At 43.8% G+C, this 12,541-nt stretch overlaps 2 protein-coding genes across 2 annotated transcripts; both read right to left on the reverse strand.

The window, feature by feature from the left end:
• Nucleotides 1-5,106: 5,106 nt before the first annotated feature.
• LOC108570990 (major facilitator superfamily domain-containing protein 12-like) lies at nucleotides 5,107-7,090 on the reverse strand. Its single transcript, XM_017932936.1, has 6 exons — nucleotides 6,904-7,090; nucleotides 6,425-6,707; nucleotides 6,225-6,339; nucleotides 5,660-6,028; nucleotides 5,318-5,571; nucleotides 5,107-5,242 (listed from the first exon to the last, which is right to left on the reverse strand). The coding sequence occupies exons 1-6, from the start codon at nucleotides 7,088-7,090 to the stop codon at nucleotides 5,122-5,124; spliced, it is 1,329 nt and encodes a 442-aa protein (XP_017788425.1). The 3' UTR covers nucleotides 5,107-5,121.
• A 2,786-nt stretch (nucleotides 7,091-9,876) lies between these two features.
• LOC108570985 (maspardin-like) lies at nucleotides 9,877-12,158 on the reverse strand. The gene is made up of 8 exons (XM_017932930.1): nucleotides 11,970-12,158; nucleotides 11,590-11,761; nucleotides 11,096-11,230; nucleotides 10,919-11,024; nucleotides 10,710-10,830; nucleotides 10,437-10,545; nucleotides 10,110-10,358; nucleotides 9,877-10,035 (listed from the first exon to the last, which is right to left on the reverse strand). The coding sequence occupies exons 2-8, from the start codon at nucleotides 11,686-11,688 to the stop codon at nucleotides 9,976-9,978; spliced, it is 879 nt and encodes a 292-aa protein (XP_017788419.1). The 5' UTR covers nucleotides 11,689-11,761; nucleotides 11,970-12,158; the 3' UTR covers nucleotides 9,877-9,975.
• Nucleotides 12,159-12,541: the final 383 nt, after the last annotated feature.

Here is a 12,541-nt window from a genome sequence, read left to right on the forward strand (position 1 = left end):
ATGGAAACTGGTGGCTTTCTCGCCGCACTCGTTGCTGCAACTCGATCCACTGACAGATCGAACGCTTATTACAGAACTTATTGTTACACGAGAGAAAATTTGTACATTTAGAAAAAACGATAAAATTACGGCGTAGATGAATTTCTATTATTAATCGCTGTTTCTACGTGTAAACGAGGAAGGATTTATACGAGGTAAACGCTACGACATTGCTAACAGCTACACGTGTTCGACGAGATCGACGAGCGAGCAGACGAAAAAGAGCGTCACGAGAGCCGATCGCTATCGTCCATGAGAACCCCTTAGCGAACCGGACGCACGAACGTCGACGGTTGCTACAGTTACAACGTACAGCGTAAGTCGCCTACAAATCCGTCGATGATTTCAGTAGAGAAAGCGTGGAGACGCTTGACCGTTTCTGCCTTTCGAAAGCTTTCGCAAGATTCGGTTAAATAAAACGATTTCAATGCTACAATAGGATAGATGGTCCGTGCAAGAACCGCGAACCGCTGTCATCAGCCATGCGACTAGGATTAAAACGCACGCGAAGCAACGTTCCTCGAAATCGAATACCCTGGCGATACCGCTCCCTCCAAACGACCTCCTTCGTGCGAGAACTCACGTCGACTCCGCACACGTCGCTCTAATATTCATAATACTCGACTACTGTGCTTATCGATATATTCTAATTCGTAAAACGAATATTTCGTTTCTTCGCACTTCACTACTGGTCCAAAGTTTTTTTAAAAAATAAAACAGGAATAAAAAAATAATTACGTCTAGATTTCCTTTGCTAGATTTAACAAAATTTTCGGTAATTACACATCTGTGATTTATGGCGCCATTACGAATAATTGCGCTTCATTCAAACATGGCTGACATCATATCTGACCCTATTAGCTGAATACATTCATCGGTAAAAAAAAAAAAAAGAATCGACTCATGAATATGTACTTAAAAATGACGGATCTGCGAATGTAGATTACTGCGTTCTAAACACAATCGTTCCAACGACGAATTAACCTGTGTGTTTCTTCTGTAAATATTCGTAAAAATTCGCTGGCAAATATTCATCGACTCATGCGGGGAGCTGGCGCCAGGCACGAAACGTGCACGCGTAAAATAGTGACTTTGCTAGATTCGAAAGAAGGCGCGTGTTCGCGATAAGAGAGCGGTTATATTTGCGCATTGACAGTCGTCCTCGGCCGCGGGAACGTCACACTAGGGACGACGGTCACGACGAAAACGGATAGGCTTAACTAGAATCTCAAACGGTCGTGTGTGACGTCAGCCGTCTTTACCAGTGACGAACGAGACGAACAGAGATCGTTATTCATTACGTAGAGTCGAAGACCGCGTTTTTCTTACGCAAGTCCGGGAAAATAGAGTTGCGACGCAGAATGTAAGGACGAGCGTAATAAAAATTTTGTTTGCGACGCGTACGGGACGGCTCGTGATACACGAACGCCGTTACGCAATTGGTCGAGCCACGTGCGACGCTCACAATAAAAATATCGAGCCGTTACTAAGCATGGACCCGATAAACACACCGAAAATCACAGTAATAGATCCTTCCAAGGGATAACATTCGAGAAACTGCTAGAAATTCGTTAAATTACTAGGCTATAAACTTAAGAAAAACGATACGAAAAAAATGTGTTGGTGGAGACACGGGAGACAAATGACAACCACGTTGATTTTAAACGATACGGTGGTAAATAGGAATGTCGGATTACCTAATGCACGAGTTTAGTTTTTCGTCGGTAATCTAGACGGTAATTTCTTCAATTGGTACACAGAGGTTCGAAGAAACATGTTTCGAGGATAGTTACCGGCGGCGCCACGTGCGTGACCCTTTTCTTAAATGTCACAATACAGTCGTGGATGTTTCTCGTAGACGGAATAAAACGCATTAATCGTCCGACTACGGGAATATTCCCGCGACAATACACACCATGTACACCGAGCGGCCTGCTTATTCAATTACAATAACCCGGTGCACCCAAGGACGTCTAGATGTAAACATCGTCGTTGTATTCCTCGCTGGACCGAGTTTCTCCATTGGTATCACTTTTTCATCGCGCCATTGCACATAAAAAGACTCGTCTCGGAGGTCTCACTGACAACCGCCCCCCTCGGTCGGTAAACTGTTTTTCACAGTGAAAAATAATCGACATGGGGATACAGAAAAGTATTCGCAATTTATCGATCGTGGATCGGCGAAGAGACTGACCATTGGAGCAATGGAGGCTGAACACGCGGATAATTCCTGATTTCGAACATCTTTTGTCTTCTTCTACAATTAGAGGAACGTTTATCCTACTGTACGTCGACGCGTTTCTATGAACATCCACAGGTACACACAATCGTCTGTTGTTTTTCATTGGCCGAGTAAAAAGAGAGCGTGTTGTCGCAGCAGATCTAAATCGGTTCTCCTCGGTGCAAACAGTTGACGAAAACAAGGGATGCGTTCCAAAACTCGTGACGTTATTATCGTCGGAACAATTTAAAAAATTCTAACCCCACTAATCGTTTAATTGTATTTTTGTCGCTAGGTGAATGGTACGTTTACCTCTGTGAAAGTAGTAATTCTGATAATGACACAGGTGGAAGAGGATTTTGTCGAACCCTTTAAGCGTCGAAGCTCTGAAAAGGGATCAGAGCAGAAGAAGAAAGAGACGAATGTATAAAGGAAGCTTCCGTGAGCGGAGGACGGCGGAATCGGTCGAGAGCGGTAAACAAGGAGGCGAGAGTGGCGACGAAACGAGGTTGGCCGAACAGCCGCGAGGTCAGTGACTAAAGAGAGAAATATCATGGAATGCGATATAGTCGCGCCGTCGCTCTGCCTATTGACGTTCCCGAGGACCTTTTACCGAGGAGCTGTGGCCGCGCGACGATCGACAGCGACGCCAATCCCGCTCCCTGATCTCCTCGAGAAACTCGCGGGTCACTGTTTTATATCCCTCTCTGTCTCTTACACGAGTCTGCAATCTATGTCTCGCTCTACGTGCCTCCCCGAGCCATTTTTACACCCCGATTCCCCTACTCACCCCACTAGACAGCACAACATGTTCCAACTACGCACACGGTTTTCACATGTGAAGTAAGAACCAGTAAGAAGCCGATAGACATCTTTCGAACGTGACACATCGCTTCGTAGAATCGATATTTATCCGGTGCAAAGGAAACTCGAGCCATATATCCATGATCGGTCATATGTCAACCTACGTCGAAGGTAAACGATCGCGCGCTTCCTTCATGCCTATATTCACCGTCCTTATGTATCTTTCAATCTCTATCTATGTGTTCAGTTTGTGTTTGAAGAACACGGGAAAGACGGGGGGCTGAAATATATACGCAGTAAGAACGAACTAACTGACAGCTCTGTACGGTAAGAGTAGTCGATCAATCAGAATCGAAAGACGCGTTCGATTCGATTGCGGTGATAGTGGCGCGCATTCCTCTGAACGAGAGTGTGTAGCCCCGCGCCGCAATGAGAATTCGATCGAAAAGAGACAACCGCTATCGAGAGCACACACGCGCCTTCCGATTTCGCGGTTCGGTCGTAGTCGCGGGCCAACCACGATCCTGTTCCGAAAATACATCGCGTACCATGCTACTCTGTTAGATGGATGCGACGCCGTGACCGGGATCGCGGAGAACGCGGTTCAACCAACAAGGAAATTCCAAGAGGTTCACCTACCGTGTCAGCGTGGAGAAGAAGAATCCCGGATGCTTCCGGCGAAACGTCGAGACTCGAGAGAAAAAGCTGATTGAAAGTCGTAGTTGATGAATGACACTGAGAGAATCTTGGTCGATACAATGTCGTCGACACTTGTTCTACGCAAACACGCGTAATAATACAGTCACTACACACAACGTAAACACATACGTGCACAGAGACCACACGAGGTGGTCCGCGGTCGGGTTCCTGTACAACAGAGAGGAGACCCCCGACGAAACTTCGTTTTGATCGCACTGAAATTCCACGTATGTGCCCGTGCACACGAGACACACGACGAACTACCTAGCCGTGCACGGCACAATTCATTCGGAGCGGCAGTATCGCGCTCGCTCGGAAGAAAAATCACGATTACTCAGGACGCAGATTCCCCGCACGAGTCGCACACAAGTTGTTTACTAGAACGCGCACCACGCCATGCCCCGTGAACGTGCGTCCGCCTCCGTATCCCCCTCGTCCCTCCGAGCAAAACAAGACTCTGCGCAGTAGCCCCGCGCGCACCTTCCGGGCCATGTTCGCACGAGCCGATGTGTGCGCCGTTTGTCGTTGCCTCGTGGTCCACCAAGGCGCCTTCGTCCGTCTGCTTTTCTCCCTCTCTCCCTTTCCCACTCTATCTCACTCCCTCTTTCTCTCTCTCTCTCTCTCTCTTTCTCCTTCTTTCTCGTCCTCGCTCTCTTTCTACCGCGAGCTAGCTGACGCGCGCGCGCGCTCTTTTTCCCGTATCTCTTTCTCCCGCTCCCGTTTTTCTCGCTCTTTCTCGCAGAGACTGACTCGCCGCCGCTCTACCCCTTCCATTTTTCGCGAACCTTGCTCGTCTCTCTATCGTGTTTAAGTCCATACGATAACCGTGCTATATGGTCCGACGAGGCATAACGGCCAAGTAGAATTCAACGGATCTCGCCTTACGTTCTACGACGCAACCACGATTCGCCACGTAACGCGTAAATCGAGCAGGTCATCGTACTCTCACGCTGCCACCACGCCGCGCCGGTCCGTTCCGTTGGAAAATTCCGAGGCCATGCTGTAACCGTATAGCGACATCTGTACCGAAACGTTTCGAAGCTTCGTCTGGGTCGATAAGAGCAATTTCTCGTGTACACGTTATCATACGAACGAGCAACAATTGGCGGGAAAAGTTAGTCTCCATTCTGCAGACCTGTGCTTTCTTAACGCAACTTTATTTATTTTTTATAAACTTTTTATACAATTTTACTGTAAAAATGTTACAAAGTAATACAATTTTTCTTTGGAGAGTTAAAGAAGCACGAAAATGAAGCGGCAGTTGGTTGCAAGATGAGATTAATGAGGATCACAGGAGTAGTAAACGAACTTTGTTAGGTTAGGTATACATTAGCGAGCCTGAAGTCCGTTTAATATTTCTAATTTAGACACCGCGATACCGACAGTAGCGTAATGAGTCCCAGTAACATCGAGAGAACGCAAACAAGGGCTAAACTGTCTCTGTTGTAATTTGGACAAAGCGCTGGTTGTTTACATCTCCTGTAAAAAAAAAGATTCCACAAAATAATTCCACCTTCCTCGGTTTCAGTCCTCGAGAGATATCGATTTCCTCACCATTTCTCGATACAGATAACGACCAGCCCTGTGACAACTTTATCGAGGAAAGTCACCATCGAGTATACTATAGCGCTTCGTTCCGTTCGCGGACCAATTATTTCCGCCGTTACGCTCAGTGCCGTTACCATTGTGATCGAGCTTGCACTGCCGATTAAAATTGCCACGACATATATGACTATCCTTGAATTTCCACCGTATTCAGCGATGGCGGCGGAAAATATGCCGATTAAAGTACCTAAGAAGTAGCACACCTGGAAACAAACGAAATACCCGGTATTTCTCCACGATAATGATATTTTTCACTTTTAATTTCACGTTGTTCAGTTTTAACGAACACACCTTTGTACCGCATGATTTGTTTACGTATTTCAGCGACAATGCAGCGACAAAAGAGGACAGATAGGAGACCAAGGGAACAGTAGCTAGAGCTGCTTTACCATCAACATCCGTTTCCTCTATATACAAGGGCAAATACACGGTGGCCAAAGTGATGAACAGCCTGCTCGCCACGTACAGCATAGCAACTCTAAGCAAAATCGTCGTACTGACCCATGAGCCACGATTGTTCGAAGGATTATCGATCAGTCTTTTAGACTCCTCGACGTTTCCTTTATGAGGATTCAAATTTTCTAAGAGACTCCCTTTGAGAAACACGTGGAACAATACGGTGGCTGTCAGACCTATGGACGTTAGAGTTATCACGATGTTCTGTAAGAGGAAAATGTGCGTTAAGCCACGGTGTGTCTCTGTTACAAATTTCTTGCAGTCCTATGGGGATTAGGGCGATTAAGCGCTTACGCTGATAGGAAGGAAGACGTATTTCCGTGCTATATATTATAGTCAATGGAACGGTAGATGCGCGTAATTCCGGTAATTTTCGATAGCCTAATTCGAGTTAACTCACCCTGAATTTATAACTGTCCTGCTGGGCCAATCGCACCACTGCTTCCTCGTTCGTGGGCAGAACGATCCATGTGACAACGAACACTGCCACGGCTGCACCAACTTGAGCCGAATACCTGTATACTCGATATAAACATTCAAAGTTACCGGAGATAATACGAAAGATTGTTTATAAAAAAATGTTTGTTAATTTAACGTTACCGTATCGCGGTTAAATCAGCTCGTGCTAATAACGAATTTGTTAATGCCGGGATCATAGATAAATGAGATATTTGTACAGCTGCCCAGCCAGTTTGGAACGTAGCGATGCTGACTACGTAGACGAGCATAATTGCTGCACTTGAGGCATTGACGAAACCACCGAAGATCATTGGAAACGTTAAGACGACCATGATGGAACCGATAACGTGCCATATCTTCTTCTTTAGGTACCGGTCGACCAGCAGTCCGAAAACCGGCGTCATGAAGGCGTCCACCACTTGACCTTAAATTTTTTCGTTTCAATTAGATTTTTAAAAGCTACATTTGAATTTTTAAATCTGCATCTGAATTTTTAAAATTGCATTTGAATTTTTAAATTTGAACTTTAATATTTAAATTTGAATTTGAATTAGAATTTCTAAATTTGAATTAGAATTAGAATGTTTAAATTTGAATTTTAAAATTAAAATTTTATTTACCTAATAGTAAAAGAGCGCCAGCAGTGATGGGTGTCAACAGGGCCACCCTTTGAAAATAGATAAGCGTGTACGAGAACCACATGGCAGCCGTGAGATCATTGAAAATGTGTCCCAAAGCATACGCGACTTTAGTCTTCGCGCTGAGCTTCCTCTCCAGCAACGGAGATCTTTCCTCTGCGTTGTCCATTTTCGACAATGCTCGATCGACGACCTTGACACAATTTCACGTCCTTTAAATACAATGCCGACCTGTTCACGTTTCAAGTAAATTCGTTGCGTCTATGCAAGGTATTCTCCATCTTCGAGGTGTTTCTTTCTGTAAATTGGATCGCAGTTACTCGAGCGCGCACAAAATATACGACGTTCTACCGTATCGTAGTTATTCCATTGTATTCAATTCCATTGAAAGAAATTCCTATTAACTCGATTCAAGTATTTATATAAACCGTGAGTCAGCTTTGTTCAGTTGCACGCTGCCTCCCGTCTCCTAGATTTCACTTTAATCACAAGATGCGAAAGTTGCGGTTTCGCAATTACAATGAAAATACGAAACGACATCCTCTACGATCTTCGCGACCAATTCAATTGTAAACAAATTCCCTGACTCGTAGTCTCTCGCAATCCCGTGTTTATAGTATTCAAAAACACTGTTCGTTATTCACGAAAAACAACCTCTCCGATAATACCGTATATTTCATATTAAAACGTTAATTATCATCGGAATACAAACCTGAATTTACGAACGCTTTCATTCAGGTCTGAATCCAGCCGGTTTCGCTCGAAGAAAACACCGGTGGCCGCAACACGCTCATGAATATCCCAGTCTCGGCACTCAACGTCACCACTCAAGCTGATCGATCATCAAACAACGTCTCGACTGAACGAGAACCACAAAGGGAGGATTTTCACGGAGACGTAGTATTTTTAAGGAAACTATACTTGGCCTTCCTTTCACCCGCCAAACGATTTCCGCTTAAGGCTATGCACCGGCGGTTCCTGTTAGTCGATCGATCGACCGCAAGAATAAAACTGAGAAACGTTATCTGCACGCTGGAACCGTGGTATTGCTCCGCGAGGTGTATAGTTTAAACGTGTAGTACGGAACGTGCTACAAATAACGCCTCTCGCACACACAGTGTCGAATTCCACACGCGTCTTACGTGCATATATCCACCGGATGGATATCGCGAAATATTTCTTTTTTCTTTATACACTCTTCCGCCTTTGTATATCTTGCGTGTATCGATCGCTCACGTTTGTCCTCGAGGCACGATTCACTCTATCGTCACGATCCAACTGAATGAAGGCGGCACGATTAACGAACACCACATGATCACAGACCGTTAACGAGAAACTTACGTGACGTGTATTGTTGTTTAAAGAACGAAATTGAACCGGTGTAATGTTGAATAAGAGAGACGACGAGACGGTTCGCTTTAGATAGTAACTCTCTCTATGTACACGGCATCTCGAGCACAAGCGTAAGCGAAACACGCAGCTGCCCGCTACGTGACCACCTGAGCGACTGAACTTTCAAACGGGGAGCCGTTTCCCGCTTCATGGACCGGGGATTATCGCTATATCGACGGCTGGATTACAACAGCCGCATTACCGCCTCCCGTTAGATAGCCGCAATCTTATCGAACGTGAAAAATCTGTCTTTCGCGATGTTACGCGCGGAGTAGCTTAACTTTCAGCCGATTTGAGTTCGATAGCTTTCGAAGGAAAACGAAATTTAAGACTTTCGGCATCGTCAGAAGTGTATAGTACTACGTGGATTCTGATTTCATCGACAAAACGAGACGTTTGTGCGTTGAACGAACAAAAGTCTGACGATGTTTTCGAAAGAATAATCGTCGCGAAATTTCGAATTTAGCATTTCTATATTTTAGAGCCTTAGAAACTCTTGTTCCTTGGAATTGTAGAACGAGAAAGAAAGACTTTCTTCTGTCTTAGACTTATGTACAAAAGGAGAAAAGGAATGAGACAATTGTGCGTTGAATAGAATAGTACTTTTTGTAAAGCTCGGAGACTGTTGTATTTGAAGAGAGTAATAGAAAAGGGGAAGAAACTTTGGAGAAAGTGTTCGTATGTAATTATGGCCAGTAGAGTTTTTATAGGGCGGCTATATGTATGTACAAAGGGGGTGGAAGGTTGGTTGAAAAGATCGTTGGTAAACCAGGCCAGCCGAGGTGTTTCCAAGTTGGTCTACGTATCTGCGGTTCGATGCACAGCCGTAATTAATGCGCGTGGTATGTACGGTAGTATAAAGGTGTCCCATAGGTAGACGGGACAGGAAAGGGTTTGTAATCCGAGCCTGCTAGAGAGAAACGCGCGGAGAGAAATCGATACCGGGCAAGTTCTTGTACGGTCTCTCGGTGAAGCGGTCTTGCGAACTGTAGACGTACTCAGAGTTCGTTCACCTGCGAGCGCCACGGGCGACAAATTGAACTGGTATTTCCATCGATTGCACTGTGCCAAGTATGTCGTTAGAATGGGACTTTGAAATTGTGGTTCAGCGGTTCTAACAAAAGTATATTTATTTGGAATAAGTATATACAAGTCGAGCGTGGGATTGAATGTAACATGTGATATTAAATTAATCGTGGTGTACACACACCGCAGCTTGTATATTTTCCTGTTATTATTTCAACTACTTAACTTTTGGCTGTATTTTCAGTCCAACCTCCTTTCTCTCGTCTACAAACACTTTTTTTTTTTTTTACGTTTATACTTTTTCTTCGTAAAAATTCGAATATCCTTGAAATAGAGAACATTACGAAACGTATGTCGAGTTAATCATCGGAACAGGGGAACTTACAGTTAATAAATATATTCACCTAAGAAAATATAACACGGGACATTCGCAATTATGATAAAAATGGAGTATACTCCTTTACGAGACTACAGTTATATACATGGAGTACTTCGACATATTTGATATGGCGATATATTTTTGTAGAATGTGTCGAGATTACTATTATAATCATGCGTTACTGATAACGCGCAAGTCGGACTGCTCAATGATCGAAGAAGCGAAGGAATGCGTGCCGATAGTCCATGCTAGTGGCGTTATGACTTGGTTCTTTCGGAAGCAGCGTATTCCGTACCCTCGAATTGTCTCAAATGAATCTGGAAATTGTACGTTTCGTTTAGTAATACAAATACGTTCGATCGTGTAGATAACGATATGTAAGATTACATACCTGTAAATGCAAATTTACTTCTGCAGCTCGACTTAAGTACGGGAAATTTCCGCCGCTTTTCAGATGCGCCAACTTAGCGTTAGGATAACACTTGTACATGTTCTCTCTCGTGGTATTCGATAATGCGTACTCGTCGAAGACGTCTAAGATCGTGACAGGTATATGGCATATCTTCTGAGGCTGTACATAACAATTGACGGAGTTCATCGTCAATCGTGATGCTAATTCTGGCTGAGTCAAGCTTTCCAACTGTGAATAAAAGTAATCTTCCTAAGCTAACCTTGATACAAAGTTGTACAGGAAAATAAAGACGAGAACGATACATACCCTTTCTACCATAAAATCTATAGCCTCTACGATCTCCCCGTCAACTTTGCCCGCCATAAAATTCCCCATCAACATTTTCTTCAACACCAACGACGGTAAAATCCAAAAGCTATTATTCGAATTGATTAGTAGTAGTTTCAGGCAAAACATTCGAGATAACGTATCGCGTTCTGTCATACGTTCACTTATCTCGGGAACAGGCAAGAAACAAACGATGAAATACGACCAATTTATTTGACTTTATAACGGTTCGAATAGAACGTAAATACTTACACTGCCGCGGAATCGTCATAGTTAAACACCGATGTGTCCGCAAACGTGTTGCAAAGTACCAATGACACAACTCTAGGGCAGTGAGCGTTCACCTCTGTAAACTTCTGTGCCAGAAATCCACCTAAAAATAAATCAATTGTTCAAACTTTCGAACGTTCGCGTTATTTCGTGGATTCGAGTACTTGTAAGCCTTGTTCGTACGTTCTGACCTAATGAGGCGCCAAAAATGTGCACCTTATCCAGTTCCATGTAGTCCAGAAGTTTCCTAAATCCGTCGCACCATTCTTTAACGTTCCAATAAACCGGCGGCTCGGCCTGAAATAGAAGTTACATTTTAAGTCAACAGGCAGAAGTACGGTGTATATTTGAATGTTTGTGAAACTCACCGATATGATTCTGTACCCCTTGGCTGCTAGGCCTAATATTTGTTTAAAGAAAACATCGCCAGTTCCGCTAACCGGTGGAAGACATATTAGTGGACACTTGATGGTTTTTGGACTGGAATCGTATACTTTCCATCCCTGAAAAAAAAATTATCGTGTTTACGAAATTGCAAATTACATCGATAAACCGTATTTACTTTTCGTTCTTGCTGTTAGATAACTCGCGCCTGAGCAAAAATAATATCGCGTTGCGTTATTCCGGTTTCGAAGTGTGTCAGAACCGGAACACGGTACGGTAACGCGTTAAATATTCTCATTCACGTGAAGTACACTCGATATCTATTCGGTATTACTACTAACGGCGATTCGATTGCATCCTCGAACATGAGATTTGTTTACGAGGATCACAGTCGTAGCGAGGTCGTCGGTTACACTTCTCGATCTTGACTGCAACCTCGAATCCGAAAGTTTAACGTACAATTAACGCTGACGATTACCTTGGTGCCATCGGCGTCGACGACAATTTTCCGCAGCGGGACAGAGCTACGAAAGCTGAGGTACTCGTTCGATCGAGATAGCTGGCTTGAACACGACATTGTTCCCCCTGTCGTATCGCTGTCAATCGTCGTGCTTTATCGTTGAACAGTTCGCGTTCAGAATTACGGATATCTAAAGATGGAAAAAAAAAACAGGCAAAGAAAGCAAGAAAACGAAGCGACAACTAGTCAGAGCTTCTCGAGTTCGACACTGTACACGATCGTTCGATTTCTGAATGATAGAAACACGAAGGAGAATTCGTTTAAAGCTTAAAGCTACTACGGAACGAGACTGTGTAATGTGTTACGGCGGTACGTTAGGAGAGTTAGGCTAAACCTACCTCAAGACCAGGCTATGACGCGGACGGTTCTCTTTGTATTGTCACTGGAACTTCGCATGCTTGATTTTTGAAGGTGCCCACAGAGAAACACTCGAGTTAACCGGTAACTTCAAAGGTCGAATCACGTTAATAACACTTGTTTGTAAACTTGTACTGACAGTATCGTTCAATATACACCCCCTTCCAACAAACATCATCCTTTCCATTACTCCCTGTTCATGAATTTCGTTGCATTATCGCTATTGAAGATACTACTGCGCATGCGTGAAAATTACCGTGTTTTGTCGGTATTGTTGCATTACGATTTTACCATATCCTTGTACTTTTTTTTACGGCAGATTCGATTTGAATTGATAACGACAGTGATTATTCGTTTATGCACATTCTTTTTTCGATACGTTTTCGGCACGTGAAAGTAACATTTAATTTCTTATCAGCTCGGTCTAACTTAATCTTATAATATAAGCGATCTCTTGATCGTTACGTCAATTGTGATAACGTAATTTTTATAGATTATAATTTTTATAAATCTTACACGTCGATTTGTACTTAACATCGATATTCCGACAGAT

This window comes from Habropoda laboriosa, unplaced genomic scaffold (genome assembly GCF_001263275.1).
Source record: "Habropoda laboriosa isolate 0110345459 unplaced genomic scaffold, ASM126327v1 scaffold88, whole genome shotgun sequence".
NCBI lineage: Eukaryota > Metazoa > Arthropoda > Insecta > Hymenoptera > Apidae > Habropoda > Habropoda laboriosa.